The following is a 20919-nucleotide window of genomic DNA, read 5'->3' on the forward strand; positions in this document are numbered from 1 at the left end:
ATAACATACACTGTAGGTATAGGCGTGCTCCTTAAGGTGAATGCGCGACTTGATGCCCTCCTCTACAGATGAAGCTTCCCTATCTAAATATTCATCTTAACCCTAAATAAAAAGAACCCATCCACTCCTGCTCAGGGGAATCACGGCTTTGGAAGCCATTCCTCATAATGACTTTATTTGCTGCAAATAAAGTTTTCTTTGTTTGCAGGTGGTCTGCACCACCTGGTGCAGTTTCTGACTCACTAAAGAATGAGCTTACACCGGTTAGGTCACAGTTGTCGTACAGTTCAACTGAATTCTGACACTGCCTATGGGGAGATAGATAATTCCAGAGGTCAAGGGTCTGTCCTACAAGACCACCCCCCCATCCCCCACTCCTCCACTCCAGACACCATTTGAAAATAACAAGTTGTTATTTGTACTTCAGACTTAACACAACTACAGACCAGAGGTTTTGCTTAATTTGCTAGGGCTGCACACAGAGCTCAAAGAAATATTTTTCTTACTAGATCCTGGTTTATTAGAAAAGGATACAACTCAGGCATAGCTAGAGCGAAGGGATAGATGCACAGGCAAGGCATGGGGCGAAAGCACAGAGTTCCATGCTGTCCCCAGGTGTTCCACTCTCCCAACACCTCCACACGCTCCCCAGCCCTGAAGCTCCCTGAACTCTGCCCTTTGGTGTTTTTATGGAGGCTTCACTACATAGTCGTGATTGATTAAATCCTTGACAACTGGCAATTAATTCAACCTGCAGCTCCCTTCCTTCCCTAGAGGTTGGGAGGTTGAGGAGCTGGAGTACAGAAAGTTTCAACCCTCCAAACGCCTGGATGGTTCCCCTGGCAATAGCCTCCTTACTAAGGTTACTTAAGGGCTTTCCAAAGTCACCATTAACATAATAAAAGGCACACTTATTGTTCTTATCACAGGAAATTCTGAGGGTTTTCAGAGACCATGCCAGGAGCCATGTCAAAAATCAAATACGTGTTTCTTATTACAAATAAATCCCAATATCACAGAGAGTATAAGTACAGGAATTTCCCCTTATCTGGGGAGGATCTGTTCTAAGACCCACTCCCTCCAAACCCCCACCCCCTCACACACACACACACACAGACACCCATGGATGTCTGAAATCACAGATAATTCCTAACACTGTTTAAACTGGTTTTTTTCCTATACATGCATACCTATGATAAAGTTCATTTATAAATTAGGCAAATGAGATTAACAATAATAACTAATAATAAAATAGAACAATCATAACAATATACTGTAATAAAAGTTATGTGAGTGTGGTCTCTTTCTCTAAGCATTTTACTAGATTGTACTCACCTTTCTTGAGAAGATGTGAAATGAGGAAATGCAAAATAGCAAAGCATTTCATAAGAAATGAGAGGAAGTGAGGTGAATGATGTAGGCATCAGAAGAGAAACATCTGCTCCTGGAAGTGGTAAACTGTGGGTAACAAACTACTGAAAGCATGAGACCACAGGGAAAAAACCGCAGGAAGCAAAAAACCACAAAGAAGCAAAACCTAGGTCAAGTAGGAGACTATTGTAAGTTTAGCCTTTAACCACATTCAGCATATACTTAAATTTCAGAAAAGATTCCTGAGCTGTTCTATTACCTACCTGCAAGTGCTGCTTTTCTGCATGACGTCAGCTCGATGATACCCAGAGAGTTTGCAAAAACCGTCATTACTATAAACTACAGGCCAATCCACAATCTGGGCATTTCCCAGTAAGAAACTCGATTCTAAAGAAGAAAGAAGGAAAACGAAGTTTTTTAATCTTCATTTAACAATGTACTTCTTTCAAGGAAACAAAAAGACAAATTTAAGACAAATACAACTATGTTTTGTTATGATACAAAAAATAAAGCCTATTCTTGAGATTGACATAATCAGTTTAACACGATTATCAAATGCAATCTGCAGTAAGTACAAGATTTGCATACAAATTTAAAATTCCACTGAAAAAAAGCCGGTTTATAATACCTCTTTGCATTTGAGTATAGTCTAATCTATGAAAACAAGTATGGTTGATATTAAGTAAATGTTAACGACTATAATAATTATACTGAAACAGATTAATTTATTGAGATTAAGGCTAGAGTCACTTCTCCACTAATTGAGAAAACTAAACTTGATAATATTAAGGCAAATTTGTAGGACTGCTCCAAAAATTCTATTATTATAATTCTGACATGATGGGACAAATTGTCCATTAGATTGATCTTGAGACGTCTAATTTAAAAGAACATTGAAGAGGGTGTTTGGGTGGCTCAGTTGGTTAAGCTTTGGACTCTTGGTTTTAGCTCAGCTCATGATCTCCTGGGTCATGAGATCAAGCCCCACAGAGGGCTCTATGCTCAGTGGGGAGTGTGCTTGAGATTCTCTCCCTCTGCCCCTCCACTCACTTGCACACACACACACATGCATGCTCACTCGCTCTTTCAATTAAATAAAATCTTTAAAAGAAATTTAAAATAACTTTGAAGATTCCTTTTTTAAAATAAAATTATTCAAATATATTATTTCAACCACATTATACACCAAATTTGGACACTATGATTATTGTAAATAAAAGGAACATCTCTGGTCTATTTTGCAAGGAGAAGTGATTTTGCTTTAGGTATAAAATAAAATAAGATAAAAACAGAGAAGGAGGTAAACCATAAGAGAATCTTAAAAATAGAGAACAAACTGAGGATTGCTGGAGGGGAGGTGGGTGCGGGTAATGAGCTAAATGGGTAATGGGGATTAAAAAGGGTATTTGCTGGGATGAGAACTGGGGGATATATATAAGTAATAAATCACTAAATTTTACTCCTGAAACCAATACTATATGTTAATCAACTTGAATTTAAGTGAAAAAAATTAATACAAAAATAATAGCTTTTGATATCACCCCTGATTAAAAATCTAATATTTTAAAAAAGTAAATTTTAAGGGAATACTATACTTCAAAAATTCAAAATATTTGCCAAAAAAATCTCCTTTGAACTCATATTCAAAATAGTGTCCTAAAAGGGAAATTACCTTATGAGTTTAAGACTTTAAGTTTAAATCCTGACTCAAAGTTTGTCTTCATAAAAATAACAGTGCAATTCAACATTTACTAAGAAGCTGCTAAGTAAAAGGCACTACTCTTGGTCAAACAATGGGATAGAATAACAATCAATAAAACATATGCTTTACTCTCAAAAAAAACTTACATGCTAAGAAAAATAAATATGTAAAAACTAATTACAATTTATCAGAATACATGCTAAATCTAGAAGCATTGGATAAAATATGACAAAAATTTGTTTCAAGGCACTAAAAACAAATGAAAGTAGACAAACTAAAAAAAAAAAAAAAAAGACAAAACCTCAAAAAAAAAAAAAAGAGATACATTAAATAAGATATTCATTTAACTGTCATTCACCAAGAGAGCAAATTTCTAGTTTATACAGTTCATTGGTTATATAGTTCAAGCAGAAAAAGTCTTATGGGACTAAATAGTCAAAAGTCACGATTTGGGGCTACCAGAGCAGCTTGAAGTTGAGGGGGAGATCCTTTAACATATGGAGCCATAAACCTGAATATAAATCTACCTCAAATCTCTGCAATCTCAACTATGCATGCACAAAATGAGACTACAAGAAACCTGTCTACTTCAGCAATGACTACAAGGCAAGAGGTAAGCAGAAATTTCACCAGCTCTCAAGGCTGGAAGACAAATTTTTCAGTTCAAGTCCTATCAAGTTAGATAAGCTTAGTAGATAAGTTCTCCATTTAAGCCACAAAAAAGTCATCCTTTAGGAATAAGAAACAAGTCCTAGAATAATAGGCTATAAACTGGGACTAACATTAAAAATGTGGAGTGTACACTTACATACACACTCACACAAAGCTAAACTCATAATCAAGGAAACCCCCCTGTAATTTACCTGCTCTTTACAATGTATGAACACAATGTCCAGTATACACTTAAAAACTATTAAACAGGCAAAGAAAGAGAAAATTTTTATGATAATTGAGGGGAAAAATAAGCAATAGAAAGAGAGGTCAATATGGGAACAGAAATAAACAATACAACTTCTGGGATAAAAAAAATTCAGAGGTGCCTGGGTAGCTCAGTGGGCTAAAACCTCTTCCTTTGGCTCAGGTCATGATCCCAGGGTCCTGGGATCGAGCCCCACATCAGGCTCTCTGCTCAGTGGGGAGCCTGCTTCCCCCTCTCTCTCTGCCTGCCTCTCTGCCTGCTTGTGCTCTCTGTCTGTCAAATAAACAAATTTTTTTAAAAAATCTTTAAAAAAATTCATTGAATAGGTTTAACAGTACAATGAACACTAAGAATTAACAGTTTAAAAACATATCAATGCAAATGATTCCAAACTGAAGCAAAAAGAAAAAGAGATTAAAAGATGTTCCATAGGACAATATCAAACAGTCTAAAACATATGTAGTTGAGTATGGGAGAAAAATAAAAAAGACAGAATTGGGCACAAATGTCATATGAATAAAGATAACTAAAATTTCTCAAATTACATGAAAAATAACAATGTAGAGATCTTAGTTCAGTAAGCCTCAAGCAAGATAAATGCAAGCAAAGCCACAGTACAAAGATGGGTAACAGCAAAACTGAAAATAAAAAATAAGGCGAAAAGTCTTTTAAACACCCAAAGAAAGAAGATTATTTAAATATGGGGGGGGGCATGGGAGAGATAAAAATTATAGCATACAAATCCTGAAATACAAAGATGACCAAAAAACAATGAAATGACATCTTTAAAATATTGAAAGGAAAATATTTATCAACCTAGATTTTCATCTAGAGCAGAGTATCCTTCAAAATTGAAGGCAAAATAAAGACACATTCAGAAACAAAACAGGAAGATTTCATTGCCAGCAAAATCACAGCAAAACAAATGTGGCAGGAGTTTTAGTTGAAAGGAAAAAAAGAATCAAAATAATAATAATGATGACCCTCACAAAAAAAGTCAAGAAGGTAAAAACAAACAACTGGTGGGACAAACAGAAAACAAAACCACTGGGGGTGCCTACGTGGCTCAGTAGGTTGAATGTATAACTCTTGATTTTGGCTCAGGTTATGATCTCAAGGTCATGATCTCAAGGTCAATGGGATAGAGCCCTGCACTGGGATCCACACTCAATGGGGAGTCTCCTTGAGATTCTTGCTCTCCCTCTACGTTTGCCCCTACCCCCATGCTCTCTCTATCTTTCTCTCTGTAAAATAAATAAATACATCTTTAAAAAAAAAAAAGTAAACCATGGGATGGTAGCCCTAAATCCAACCATATCAAGCATTACATTAAATGTAAATGGAATAAATAGACTAATTAAAAGACAAAAATTTCCAGACTGGATTTTGAAACAAAGAAACTGATAGTATACTATTTCTAAGAAAGCCACTTAAAGTATAAAGACAGAGACACATTGAAAGTGAAAGTGTGGTGAAACACACTACATTAACACTAAGCATAAGAAAGTAAATGTAGCTACATTAATGCAAAATAAAGCAGTCTTAAAGACAAGGATAACTGAGATAAAAGCAGCAATTAATGATAACAAAAGGGTCAATTCATTAAGAAAACATAATTCTCTCAATATCTATTAATGAAAACTAAAGACTCAGATGACTCCAGGCTCAGTGAAAACTTTCAAATATTTAAATAAAACATAAAATAAATATTATACAAACTCTCAGAAAATATATGAGGAACATTTCTGAACTTGTTTTATGAGGTTAGCAAATACAAATAGCAATATATATATTATATATAACCAAGTAGGGTTATCTTATCAATGTAAGGATGATTTATCATTATGAGATCAACCAATGTAATCAATTATATCAACAGAATAAAAGAAAAAAAATCATATCTCAATAGATGTAGAAAAAAAATTTGACACACTTATTAATGATTAAAATCTCTGAGAAAACCTGAAAAGAAGGAAACTTCTCAAACTGAGGATACCTACTAAAAAAAATCTATAGCTAACATTATTTTTAAAAGTAAAATATTGAATAACTTCCCCCCAAGATCAGGAAAAATTTAAGGATGTATATTCTCTACCCTTATGCTTAACTTTTATTGGTGGCCCAACCAATAAACCAAAAGAGAAAAAAAAACCACAAAGGACATAAATATTGGAAAGGAAGATAAAATTGTTTTCTACTTGCAGATGGCATTAAGTAATTAAGGCATTAAGAAATATTCAAAGGAACACCTAAAATTAAGTGAATCTGGCAAGGTTGCAGTATATAAAGTTAATATAAAAGTCAATTTTGTTTCTATATACTAACATTAAACAACTGGAAAATGAAAAACAATTTCACTTAGAATGATACAAAAATATAAAATACTTAAGAATAAATTTATCAGAAGATGTGCAGGACCTCTAGAGTGAAAGCTAAAAAAACTCTGGTTAAGTAAATTAAGAAACACCTAGACAAAAAATAAGCTATGCCACACTCATGAATGGAAACAATATTTTTAAGACATCAATTCTCTGCAAATTGATCTATAGATTCAACACAATCCCAATGAGCATATAAATGGGCTTTTCTGAAGTAACTGGCAAAGTAATCATAAAATGTTTATGAAAGTACAAATTACCTAAAATAATCCAAAATAAAATCTGAAAAAGAAGATCCAAGTTGGAGAAACATACAACCAGGTTAAATAGTTCAGATATAGAACCTCACAAAAATGGTCTATTGATTTTTTGCATAGATGCCAAGGAAGTTTAATGGGTAAAGAAAAGTCTTTTCAATGAACTGTGCTAAAACAACTATATATCTACATGAGCAAAAACTGAACCATGACTACTACCTCACACCACACACATGCACATGCACACAAAAATTTTAAATGGGTGATCAACCTAAATAGAAAAGTGAAAAATAAAAAGAAAACGTGGGAGAAAATCTTTGCCACTTTAAGGAAGACAAGAATTTCTTAGATAAGACTTCTATAGCAATCACCATAAAAGTAAGTGTTGATAAATAAATTAGACATATCAAATTAAAATCAGCTGCTCATTCAAGGACACTGTCAAAAGTGTGAAAAGGAAATCCACAGACTGAGGAAAAAATACTTACAATACAGATATTTGAGAAAGCCCTCCTATCCAGAACATACCCAAAAATCCTACAGAGAGACAAATGACCCAATGAACAAAATGGGCAAATGACTCAAACAGACACTTCCCAAAAGAAGATATACAATGGCCAATAACCACAAGAATAAGGTGTTCACCATCATTGGGCATCAGGGAATACAAATTCAAAGCACAATGATATATCACTCCTCAGCCACTGGGGTGGCTATAAAGAATAATAATACAAAATGTTGATAAGAATGTGAAACAACTAAAACTCTTTATAAAATTAATAATGAGAATATAAAATGGAACAATCAGTTTGAAAAAGAGTTTCTTGCACAGTTAAATATTTAACTATGACCCAGAGATTTCATTTTTAGGCATTTACTCAGTGAAAAGAAAACATATGTTAACAATAAGACTTGTAGAAAATGTTCACATCACATTTACTCATAGTAGCCAAAAACTGAAAACAATGCAAATGTTCATCAACAAGAGAACAGATTAAAAATTTTACATATTCATACAAGAAAATCTATGTCAGCTCTAAAATGGAACAAACGACTCATACATGCAACAACACAGATGAATCTGATAAACATTACAATTATTGAACGAAGTCAGAAGCTATAATTTCATTTATATGAAGTTCAAATACAGGCAAAGTTAATCTATGGTGATAGAGATCAGAACAATTATGGCTAAAGGGAAGGGGTAGGAGAACTGGCAGGAAAGACGAAAAAGAAACTTTCTGGTGAAGGTCATTGTTCTCTTATAGAGGTGTAAGTCACACAAGTGTATACATTTGTCAAAACTAACTGAACTGAACACTTAAGATCTGTGTATTTTAATTACATCAAATTTAAAAGAAAACACAAGGAAGACAAAAGAACAGAGACTCAGAAGTTTTAGGAAAGCTGTGACATTTGAAATGAACCTTAGTGACAAGAATGGTAATACCACCTTTTCTTGGTACATAGAGTGGTTAAAGTAGAGATTAAAATGAGCACCCCCAGAGAAAGGGGAACCCTCCTACACTGTTGGTGGGAATGTATGCTGGTGCAGCCACTCTGGAAAACAGTATGGAGATTCCTCAAAAAGTTGAAAATAGTGCTACCCTATGAACCAGCAATCACACTGCTATGTATTTACCCTAAAGATCCAAATGTAGTGATCTGAAGGGGCACATGCACCCAAATGTTTATAGAAGCAATGTCCATAATAGCCAAACTATGGAAAGAACTGTTGGACAGTTGGACTGTTGATTCCAGCAACAGAAGAACGGATAAAGAAGATGAGATATATATATATATATATATATGATGGAATACTATGCAGCCATCAAAAACCCCAAAATCTTGCCGTTTGCAATGACGTGGATGGAACTAGAGGGTATTATGCTAAGTGAAATAAGTCAATCAGAGAAAGAAAATTATCATATGATCTCTCTGGTATAAGGAATCTAAGAGGCAAGGCAGGGAGTCGTGGCGGGGGGGTAGTGAAGGGAAAAATGAAATGAGATGGAACCAGAGAGGGAGACAAACCATAAGAGACTTTTAATCTCAGGAAACAAACTGAGGGTTGCTGTGGGGAGGTGGGTAAGGATAGGGTAGCTGGTCGATGAACATTGAGGAGGGTGTGTGCTATGGTGAATGCTGTGAGTTGTGTAAGACTGATGATTCACTGACCTGTACCCCTGAAGCAAACAATACATTATATATTAATTTTAAAAAATAAAACAAACAAAAATAAATAAATAAAATGAGCATCCCATAAAAAATGCTTCATAAAGTATAAATTCCTCTATAAGAATATGACATTTTCATTTGTGTATACATCAAAAATAAAAATTATAGTGTGATTATCAAAGATTTTCTCCTCTTAGCCCAGGTTGGGTTCTACTCAGTTTACTCCTGCTAATCCATATGCTCTCCACTTCATGAGTGGGCCGCTGTGGCAGTCCATTCAGCTACATGGTCTCCCTGCCTCAACTGGTCTTGTTTGTCACACTAATGTTCACTTGTCCCCCCAAATCCCAGCCTCCATCTTACCACTCCTCCTCCAGATCAAGACCCCCCCAAGTGCTTACATTATCTGATTCTCTCCTAGACTTAGAAAGCTTAGAGAACTTCACTCTCCCTACTTACACAAACATATTTCTCACTACTTCTAAAGTCCACACTATTGCAGTTAAGTCCGTTTTCTCACCATGGCCCCAAAATATACTCATCCATGATGCCTACTGTCCACTTGAGATGCTTTTCCCCCATCCCTTTACCTATCAAACCTTTCAGAACCAGGTCACTCTACCTTCTGCATGACACATTCAATGAGTACCACTCAGCATAATCCCCCCTGGATACCACCATATGTTTCTCCAACCCTTCACTGGACAAATTTTGCATAAAAGATGTCTACTCTCATTAGTTCCATCTTCTCAGCTCCTGTTCACTTGACTCACTCCTATCTGGTTTGTTCCTTACCACTCCAGGACAACCAAGATCACCAATAACCTCTCCATGTCCCCAAACCCAAAGGATGCCTTTTACTGATCTCACTTGACAATTCAGAAGCACTGTTAACCACTGCCTCCCTAAAATTTCTCGACCCTTAGCTTTCATAAAATGACCTTCCTTCAGTTCTTTCAACAGTCCTCCATTTCCTTTGAAGGATCAATATTCTTTGTCCAGTGAGTATATATTAGAGTTTCTCCACATCAGTTCCTCTTATACTTCATCTGTCCCCATAGATTCACTAGGTGGTAACTTTATATCTCCAAACCAGACCTCTTTTATAAACTCTAGATCTTGATATTCCCATTGACCTAGATATCCTCTTAGATATCTCAAATGGACCTCAATATCTTAGAGAATGGGATTACCATCCATGCAGTTATGTAAGCCAGAAATCTGGGAGCCATCATTCAATATCCTTCTCATTATTATTATATCTATTCCATTACATAATCCTATAAATTTTGTCCCCTCAATCTTTCAAATTTCTCCATTTCTCTGGATCCTCACTATCATCATCCAAATCCAAACTTCTAAGACCTCTCCCCCAGATCACTCCAGCAGTTATCTCATTGATTTGTACCAGTCCTCTCTGGGGTTTTTTCAGTGGATTGTCCACACTGAAGCCAGAGAGGTCTTTCCAAATTTCCAATTGAATCATGTTCCCTCCCAGTAAGTCGCTTATAATGGCTCTCAGAATGCTCAGATCCTTGACATGACCTGTAATGACTTCAAAGTTTGTCAAATCAACCACAGCCAAATTTTTCTTATATTTTTGTAAGCTTCAAGCTCTCTCCCAACATAGGACCTTTTTACTTGTTGTTCTCTTCCTTACTTATCTGATTGACACTTGCAGTTACTTAGATTTTAACTGTCATGACCTCTGTAAATCTTTCCCTGACCTTCTGGCCAGGTCATACCTAATAATTTTAGACACCACCCACCTCTTCCACACAGCCCTTAACACAGTTACAATTTTACCCCTATTTGTGTTATGATATGATGAATGCATATCTGCCTGTTGGACTGTAAGTTCTGTAAGACAGAGCCTATACCCAGTTTGGTCCTATTTGATCCCCCTGTACCTAACACAGTGTCTGACCCATAGTAGATGCTTGCTTCTTGGTTGACTGTATCAATAAACAAATGAGTTAATGTAGTCCTGCAGGGATCTCTCTTTATATATGTAATATCATAAAATTTAATATGCGATGCCTCTCTAAATACTTCATATATATGCTATTTTTAACTTCTCAGATAATATAGTCCTTGGGATTATAAATTTTTTGCCTGCTGTGCCTAGAAGAGTTGCAATATAGTAATTACTTATTGATTGAAATAACTGCTTCTATCCCAGGAAATAGAAAACAAATATTCTAAAAAAGGTCCTAATGAAGGAGGTTTTCTCTCCCCCATAAATTAAGCAAACCAGTGTTTTCAAAATTGTTTTAAGTTGAAACTCATAGTAAGAAATTAATTTTATATAGTACTTCAAAAATGTATTTGCACAGATATACACACATACCTATACAAATATACAACTAAAAAAAATCTCAAACAATACTTACTATATGAGATCCTCTTTTTTTATTCTATTTCAATTTTTTGGTGTGCTAGTCAAGACCCATTAAATCAATTTTATACACCAAAGTAAGGGTTATATCTCACAAAATCCTGAACATCCCCAAATTCTTACAGACTTACCCCTGTCATAAAAAGACTTGTTTACAAGACATTTGTTAGGATTTGGATCAGGAGCTTTAATTGCTCCTAGTTAATTCTCCTATTAAATTAACTAGCCATTTTCAATATGGCTCCCACCATACCATTTTCAATAATGCTACAATAAGAAAATCAAGCCTCCAGCTCAGTAGGGCCCAACTATGATTATTCATTTATTGTTGATATATTATGTAATAACTATGTAATATGTAATGTATGCTATATAATAGCAAAACTAAAGCAACCATTAGCAACCATTAGCCCAAATTCTGTGCTAGGCATTGGGACAGATGTCATATCTATTATCTCTAATCTGGAAAACAACTCCATTCTGCAGTGAGTCAGACTCACCAAGCCCAGATTTCCTAGAAACAGTGACTAGACCACAGGTTCCCTAAATTCTAATTCTTGACTGAGATATCTACAAATTCAAACATTTTCTAGGTGAAATTATGTCTTTTTTTTTTCTTGTGATGGATAAGTAGGTAGTCAAAGAGTGAAGAAGTCCTAAAGCAACACAATGTAGGCAAAATTAATTCTCGTATTAGCTTGGAGGCAGAGTTGTTTGGTGGGGGAAAAAATACAATTGGAATCAATCCCTTTTTTCAAAATATACCTGATTTTAGCCAATAATCATAGAATATGGACTATTCAGATATTTACCAGCTACATACTAGAGTATTTTCTGACAGGTTCAATCAGACCTAGCAACTCAGAAGAGAGTTTCTTAAACCAACTTAAAAATTAAACAAATAGTCCAGGAAATAGGGTGTCCATTCATCTTTATGTTTCAAGTTGGATTTTATTCATTTAGACCACCAGAGAGTGAAGTGACTACGTGTTCACTAGGTCTTACTTCAAGATCCTAACAATTATATCTGCTCTTGGTTTATGGAGGACAAGCATAAGAACTGCTTTTATCACTTCTGAATGCTTTATAAAGCTGTAATTGAGAAAATTAGCCACAGTGCCAGGGACTTCATATAACAAATCATCTACCGGTAAATATTCATAACAATCAAATTACCACAAAGAGCCCTGTCCGCCAACTATCTGCCAGTACTTGGATCCCCTATCAATACTCCCAAGGGAGCTACTCTGAAACACCTAGGGAGTTATAGTTAGGTTATTGTTTTCCTCACACACAAACTAGAGATACCAGTATCTACCATTCTGGGTAATTTATGGAGATGAAATAGAGTAATCCAAGCAAAATCTTTATAAATCAACTATTAGAGCAAAAGGTCTTTATAGCAATGGGTGTTATATGCAATTGATAAATTATTGAACTACATCTGAAACTAATGATGTACTATAAATTGGCTAATTGAATTTATATTTTAAAGAAGTCTTAGTAAACTAATAACTGTTATTATTTATTAGCACAAGATTCTTGTACAACTATGTCATTTATGCAGAGAGAGTTTTCTATGTGTGAGTTCTCTATGTGTATGTACAAGCAAAGAACTAGAAAAAAATATTTAAATGTTGATCCTGCAAATCAAAACCTATAAAATTGTATTTGTCACTGAAAGCTGAACTACAAAATAAACTGTTGGGGGGGTCACGAAGAAGGAGAAACAGATTTCCTTTTCATGTCAAAGGCTAAATTAGATGAAAACTGATAAATATTAAATAGACAGTCCAGGATTTTCCTTTGGATATTTGTCTGTTTGTTAACTGAAACACAATTTGTGGATTTGAAATATTCATACAACTGTTCCATTTCCCTGTAATCATGAAAATTACTCTTTCGGTGAATGTGAAATCTGGTATTATTAACAAACATTAAGAATAGGATAGCAAATTAATTAAAATTGTTTCCTGGAAAATTTTAATTTCCTTTGGCTTTCAAACATGGTGAGGAAAAGCAGTCTGCCTACTGAGAGATAACTTCTCTGCAAAAGGAGGAGAGTTGCAAATCTTTTTCTTTTTTTTTTTTAAGAAAATTTTTAATTTATTTATGTGACAGACAGAGATCACAAGTTGGCAGAGAGGCAGGCAGAGAGAGAGAGAGAGGACGAAGCAGGCTCCCTGTTGAGCAGAGAGCCCAATGCAGGGCTTGATCCCAGGACCCTGAGATCATGACCTGAGTGGAAGGCAGAGGCTTTAACCTACTGAGCCACCCAGGCACCCGGTGAGTTGCAAATCTTGAACGTGAGATCAGTTCAGAAGTTTTGGAAACATAAAGCTATTAAGGAAATTACCCAGAATTCTTAGTGACTGCTACCATCGTTACTGTTCTGAACTAAATATTTGTGTCCTCCTAAAATTCATACGTTAAAACCCTACCTCTCATGCATTGGAAGGTAGAGCCTTTGGGACACGGTTAGGAGTCAATGAGGTCATGAGGGTGAAGTCCTGCACGAATGGGAATAGTGCCCCTGTAAGTGTCACAAAACGGTTTGCCTCCTCTGCTCTGCTCTCTACCATGTGAGGAAACAACAAGAAGCTTGCTGTCTACAACCAGGAAAAGGGTTCTCACCAGAACCCAACTGTCCTGGCACCTTGATCTTGGACTTCCAAGATTGATACAAATAAATTTCTGTTGTTTAGAAACCATTCAATTTATGCTATTTTGTTGGAGTAGTCCAGATAGATTAAGACATTCCTCAACTAATTCTGACAGGGAAACCAGTTCTGATTTGTCCTCACAGTTCCTAGCACACCAAGAGCCGTGAATTCTGAGAAATTCAACCTCCTTGGGATCCAGGCTATTTCAGTCCTTGAAGATGTTTGCAAGTATTTCCTTCCAAATGATTCAAATACACAGTATGATCCTGCATGAGGGGCCTAAAAATCAGGTCATAATCCCTATTCGGTGTTAGAAGTCTAGTACGATATTTTGGAAATGCAATTCTACAGAGTACATTCTTTTCTTTTTTCTTTTTTTTTTTTTAGATTTTCTTTATTTATTCCAGAGAGAGAGAAAAAGCAGGGCGAAGAGCAGAGGGAGAGGGACAAGCAAACACTATGCTTAACACTGAGCCTGATGGGGGACTTGATCTCAGGACCCTGAGACCATGACCTGAGCCTGAAATCAAGAGTTTGATGCTTAACCAACTGGGTCACCCAGGTGCCCCATACACAAGCAGAATCTTGAATGAATTTCTGCAAAGAGGCTAAGTCTTGAAACACTTCCTGTTCTACCAAGACCTTCCAGTATTTTCTCAGAAATGGACATGAAACAAATCAAGCACTCTTCCCTCATGGATTCAAAGGTCAAAAAATAAATCACAAGATCCTGATTCAAAAATGATCCAGTAGGATCATTATGTGTTTCTCCCAATTTTGACTGCCCATTTCATTGAGACGGAGATTGAGGAGCATTGGAAGGGGCCCCAGGAGTTACTCATTCCAGGACTTACCCCTCAAAGATTCTGTTTTAATAGATCTGGGGTGAGATCCAGGCATCAGTGTTTGTTTTTAAACCTTCGGAGGTGGTTCTAATGTGCAGCCAGAGTGGAGAAGCACTAATCTATTGCAGTAACCCCAAATACTGGTGGCTGCAATAGAATCCTGCCATGAGTGTCAAAACTGTCAAAAATACTGACTGCTAAATTCTAATGCAGACACACTGAACAGAATCCCTCGAGATGGAATGCAAAAATACAGCCTCTGAAGGAAAATCCCAAGCTCAACCAAGTTTGGGGAACTGACCTAGTACTTCGCTACTCCAAGTGTGGACCACTCCCACCTGGATGTCTGCTAGCAAGACAGACTCTGGGAACCCCCACAGACCTGATGAATCAGAACCTGCCTGTTAACAAGATCATCAGGTCATCCTCAAGCCCACAAATGCACTCATTTTACACATTCTTCCTTTCTTTTCATGGACGGGAAAGCAGGCCCAGAAAGTTACAGGACCTGGCACACACAGGAAAAGAGTGTCTGGTGAAAGATAAACACCCAGCCAGCCCTCACTGTCTAAGACTTTCTATCCTATCAAAGTGTATTTCTGAATTACTATCTAAATTTTTGTTTTGCTGTGTCTGAATATAAAAGAAGGACTTCCTCTTTAAAATGCCCTTTCTTCAGGTAACAGGAAAATATCCATATTCTATGTCCCTGCATATTAATCCCATTCTTAAAGGAGATCATACAGAACTATGAGGTCGATAGTCCTGACTGATAAACATTTCTCAAGGAGAAGTTGAAGTCAGTCAACGACAATATAAAAGCATGAGAGATGTTCCTTCCCTTTCTATAGCAATTCTGGGAAGAAGTCTTTTCCTCTGAGCTGTTGCCACACTGCATCTGGCATGATGAGATAGTTTTTTAAAAATTTTTTGTTTTACCTTGTTTTTATGAAAACTATACCCTTCTGTGGTCCAGAGATTCCATGGACATTAACAAGGTGAAACACATTTGGGTGGATTAACTCTCTCTCTCTCTCTCTTTCTCTTTCATTCCCTCCCTCCCTCTCCCTCAACTTCCTTATGCAAGTTACCCAAAAGAGCTGAGTTTCAGTGTGCTAACACAGAGAAGTTTTTAGATTTTTAAGGAGGTGATAAAACACACAAGAGAATTCTAGAGTACGAAGGAGGAGAGAAGATATCAAGTGGGGGTGAGAAAGGGAAAGCACTTCACAAAAGGAATCCAGAACACCGAATGAAACACTTTCCTTAATGTATAGTTTTTCCAAGGTCTAGTGTCGCCTCTGAGGACAATCGACTGGATTTTCTATGTTCGTATCATCCTAACTTTGGAGAAGCACAACACCCAGAAACCAGCACGGTTATTCGGAAAGCCTTATAACCCCAGGACAGGGATCCTCCAACAGAGGTTCAGTTGCAGGTGGAAGCTCCAAAAGCTGGCTGAGTTCTATTTCAAGCTGCTCTCCAAAACCCCTGGGCCTTTGTGAAGAAGGGCTGAGTACAGGTACTCATAGCTCCAAGTAGGACCTCACCCTCCAAATCTTCTGATTCAAAGAGCTAAAGAATGTACATTCCAAAAATCAGTGATCTCAAAGAAATGGGAAAGCATTCTATGCTTATGGATTGGAAGAACATTGTAAAATGTCATGCTACTCAAAGCAATCTACACATTTAATGCAATTCCTATCAAAATACCCCCAGCATTTTTCACAAAACTAGAACAAACAGTCCTAAAATTCGAATGGAGCCAAAAAAAAAAAAAAAATCCCAAAGAGCCAAAGCACTCCTGAAAAAGAAAAACAAAACTGGAGGCATCACAATTCTGGATTTCAAGTTAACTTACAATGCTGCAGTCATCAAGACAGTATGATACTGGCACAAAAACAGACACATGGATCAATGGATCAGAATAGAGAACCCAGAAATGGGCCCACAACTATATGCTTAACTAATTAATCTTTGACAAAGCAGCAAAGAACATCAATGGAAAAAAGGTAGTCTCTTCAACACACAGTGTTGGAAAAACTAGACAGCAACATACAGAAGAACGAAACTGGACCACTTTCTTACACCGTACACAGAAATAAATTCAAAATGGATGAAAGATCTAAATGTGAGACAGGAAACCATCAAAATTCTAGAGAAGAACACAGGCAGAAACCTCTTCTACCTCAGCCATAGAACTTCTTTCTAGACACATCACCAGAGGCAAGGGAATCAAAAGCAAAAATGAATGATTGGGACATCATCAAGATTAAAAGCTTCTGCACAGCAAATGAAACAATTGACAAAACTGAAAGGCAGCCTAGGGAATGGGAGAAGATATTTGCAAATGACATATTGGATAAGGGGTTAGAATCCAAAATCTTTTAAGAAATTGTATCAAACTCAACACCACGCCCCCCCCCCAAAAAAAATCCAGTTAAGAAAGAGGCAGAAGACAAGAATAGACATTTTTCCAAAGAAGACATCCAGATAGCCAACAGGCACATGAAAAGATGTTCAACATCACTCATGATCGGGGAATACAAATCAAAACCATGATGAGAGACCACCTCACACCTGTCAGAATGGCTGAAATTAACAACACAGGAAACAACAGGTGTTGGTGAGGATTCAGAGAAAGGGGAATATTCTTACTGTTGCTGGGAATGCAAACTAGTGCAGCTAGTCTGAATAGTATACAGGTCTCTCAAAAAATTAGAGGTAGAACCACCCTACGATCCAGCAACTGCACTACTAGACACTTACCCAAAAGATACAAAAATACTGATTCAAAGGGGTACATACACCCCAATGTTTATAGCAGCTTTATCAACAATCACCAAACTATGGAGAGAGCCCAAATGTCCATCAGCTGATGAGTGGATGAAGAAGATGGGGTATGTGTATGTATATGTATGTATTATAGACACAATAGAATATTACTCAGCCATTAAAAAGAAGGAAATCTCGCCATTTGCAATGATGTGGAAGGAGCTAATGTGTATTATCCTAAGTGAAATAAGTCAGCCAGAGAAAGACAAATACCACATCATCTTACTCATTTGTGGTATTTAAGAAAAAGAACAGATGAACCTAGGGGAAGGGGGGAAAGAAAAAATTGAGAGAGGGAAATAAACCATTAAAGACTCTTAATGATGGAGAGCAAACTGAGGGGGCTGATAGTGGGAGGGGGGGAAGATGGGCTAGATGTGTGACGGGGATTAAAGAGGGCCCTTGTTTTGATGAGCCCTGGAAGTCGTATGTAAGTGATGAATCACTGAATTCTACTCCTGAAATCCATATTGTACTGTATGTTAAGTAACTAAAATTTAGATTAAAAAAAAAAAGTGACCAACAAGGAAAATTTGAAGCTTAAAGGCAACACAGTAAAATTCATGTAGTAATTGCTAATGTTTTCCAAAAGGGTTTGGTTAAAGGGCATTTCCACAATGCTATTTGTCAAATATTTATTATAGAATTGAGGTTTGGGTTTGAAATTTTGGCTTTATTAAAAAATGTACTTTGTTTCTGGTATGAATCAGCCTCTTATTAAAATATGAAGCTACATGTTTCTAGTCCACAAGAACAGCCAGACTGACCAAGCTAATTACCTAGCTTGTGGTACTCTTTCCTGAACTTCTGTAAAAAGAATGCAGGAGTCCCCTGTGCACACAATCACTGAACTAAGCTTCCTTTGGCTGCATTCTTCTTCACTTTAAGGGAATGAAAGGGAGCTAGAAAACAAAGGGATGATGCAGGTGATGTCCAAGGCTTCACTCCAAACCCAGCTCGTAGGCAAATCTTCACTACTTCTATCTAGACCCAGATGTTTGCGCCAAACACCAGAAAGGCACCCTTCACACCTCTTCATTTATACCATCTGATTCATCACTAAGCCCTAATAATTCTACCAATGAAACATGTCTGATGCATACACTTCTCTCCATCTCTATCAATGCCAGCCCAGCCCAGGCCACCATCATCTCTTGCCTAGACTACTGCAACAATCCTCCAGCTGGTCCCCTACCATGGATTCTCCTCCTTCTGACCAAACTTGTTACACAACAAATAATCCCTGCGGCCAGGAGATTTGTCCACTGCACTTGGAATACAATGCAAGAGCCTCACCCTGAATAATCGGGCCCCAGCTTTCTCTTTTCTTGCTTACTGCAATCCATCTACACTGGCCTTTAAATTTCACAAACTTAGCTACTCATTTTCTCCGTCTCTCTTTAGGACTGTTCACCTGTTTTCTCTTCACCTGAAACACTGTTCCGACCACTTATCATCTAACCACCTCCTACTTTAGGTCTCCATTTTGGACTACTGCCTTCGAAAGACCTTCCCTGACACCACCTCCAAATCGAAATTAATCCCTCTCACTCATAGTCACAACAATTTCCTTTTCTTCATGATGCTTACCGCGATTTGCAGTTATATGTGGGGAAGTGGGTTTGTTGAATTCCTATTCCCCTGCCAGACTCCGAGTTCCATGCAGTCAGAGACCACATCTGTTTGTTCATCATCGTATCCCCACCAGTGTTTGCCGAATGATCAAAATCAAATATAGAAATTCCAATTCTTATTTAAAGTTGTATAATCAATACTTGTTAAAACAATGCTAGATATTGTCAAGAATTATAGTTAAGGACTGTGCAAGGTAGTTTTCTTCAAAGAACAGACAATTCTATGAAGAAAAAAAAAAAAAAGATCGGGGGTTCCCAAGCAGATTTCCCCACACTCTGGAAACTTGTAAATTTAAATCATGGTGTCTATACTATTTTTTAAACTTGTCTTCTGGGTGAGTGGTATCTGTAGATATATTTAAGCTTCATAGAACAGTAACAGCAGAACAATCCCTAAAGCATATATAGCACATGCTGTTTGGGTTAAATAAAATCCTGGCACAGATGGTTAAACAAGAACATAAATAACTTATATGTCAAGCCCATGTCCACAATATCGATTTCTGGTAGATGCATTGCTCTACTTCCACTATGCAATAACAGAATATAAGGCTGGTATCTTTCTATTCTTACAAATACACCTTTACCCTACAGCTCTAGAACAAGGTAGAGTGTGTGTGTGTGTGTGTGTGTGTGTGTGCGCGCGCGCATGTAGTGTAGATGCATACACTTTGTACCTTCCACAATGAGACTAATTATTATATAATAATATTGGCAACATTAAGCAGACCATCACTGTGGGAGTTTGAAATATGCAAAAAATATCTGTTAATTTATTCAAACTTGTTCAGCTGTCATCAAAGATAAAAATATGCCTCCACTTTTCATCTCCTTCAAGATCAAAGGTACATTTTAAAGTTTCTGTGTTTCTTTGATGGCATTAACTTCAACGTTTTTCCAACTAGCCAAAGTGGTTTAGAATGCATGAGATTCTTTAACACATAGTTCTGAAATTCTAATGATAGGAATAATAGCAATTGTGCTGTAGAAAATATTTCTCCGTGCACAAAAAAAGGAATGTTCAACAATTCAAAATTTCTACTTTTAATAGTTGGTATTTTGTTTATGAGAAGATGAGCATCTAAAAAGTATACCATTCAGAATTATTAGAAGCAAAATGTAACTGCAGTAATAACCTGTAGGACTCATATTCTTGGAATACAATAGAAAACCTTCACCCTGATATAGAGAGTGACAAACTTTAACTGAATTTTATTACAGTGAAATTTCTTAAAATACTTGAAGCCATAAGCCATGCACTAGTTACATAATCTTGGACAAAAGCTAAAGCAGTCAAAATGTGTTTATCAGGGGGAAAAAGTATTAGATACTTAATGTTTAAGCATTTTTCAATCCATCAAATGAACAAACCTTGTTTTTGCAAATGATTTGCATCTGTTCTGAAGGGATTACATATTTTCTTTGAAGTTAACCTTTTAAGGTAATCAACACTAATGGCTAGATAACTAATGAAGAATTTCAATTAAGAGATGAGACTAACTTGCACACCTGGTAGAAATACAGAAGTGAGGCTTTTCTGAATGCATTTACAACCCAATTAATTTTCTAAAGCATTGTTCTACTTTTTTCCTACTATCTAGGCAATAGGAGCTAATTGTGCAAGGGAAAGATACAAATCACAAATTCAAATCCTTTCTCTCCTTTGGTCAGATTTCACAGGGCCAGTTGCAAAGAAGCTGACATTCCTTCCTTCTTCTTCAGCCTCCGTAAACACTGCC

The 20919-nt window shown here is 36.6% G+C and overlaps 1 protein-coding gene across 1 annotated transcript in view; it reads right to left on the reverse strand.

Annotated features, from left to right (window-relative positions):
- Positions 1-20919, reverse strand: part of KCNH5 (potassium voltage-gated channel subfamily H member 5) — a 320730-nt gene that overhangs the window by 289392 nt on the left and 10419 nt on the right. Inside the window, exon 2 of the mRNA XM_059371301.1 lies at positions 1635-1758. Coding sequence (XP_059227284.1) covers positions 1635-1758 — 124 coding nt within the window. The remainder of the gene's footprint in view (positions 1-1634; positions 1759-20919) is intronic.

Source organism: Mustela nigripes, chromosome 13, assembly GCF_022355385.1.
Source record: "Mustela nigripes isolate SB6536 chromosome 13, MUSNIG.SB6536, whole genome shotgun sequence".
Classification (NCBI taxonomy): Eukaryota; Metazoa; Chordata; class Mammalia; order Carnivora; family Mustelidae; genus Mustela; species Mustela nigripes.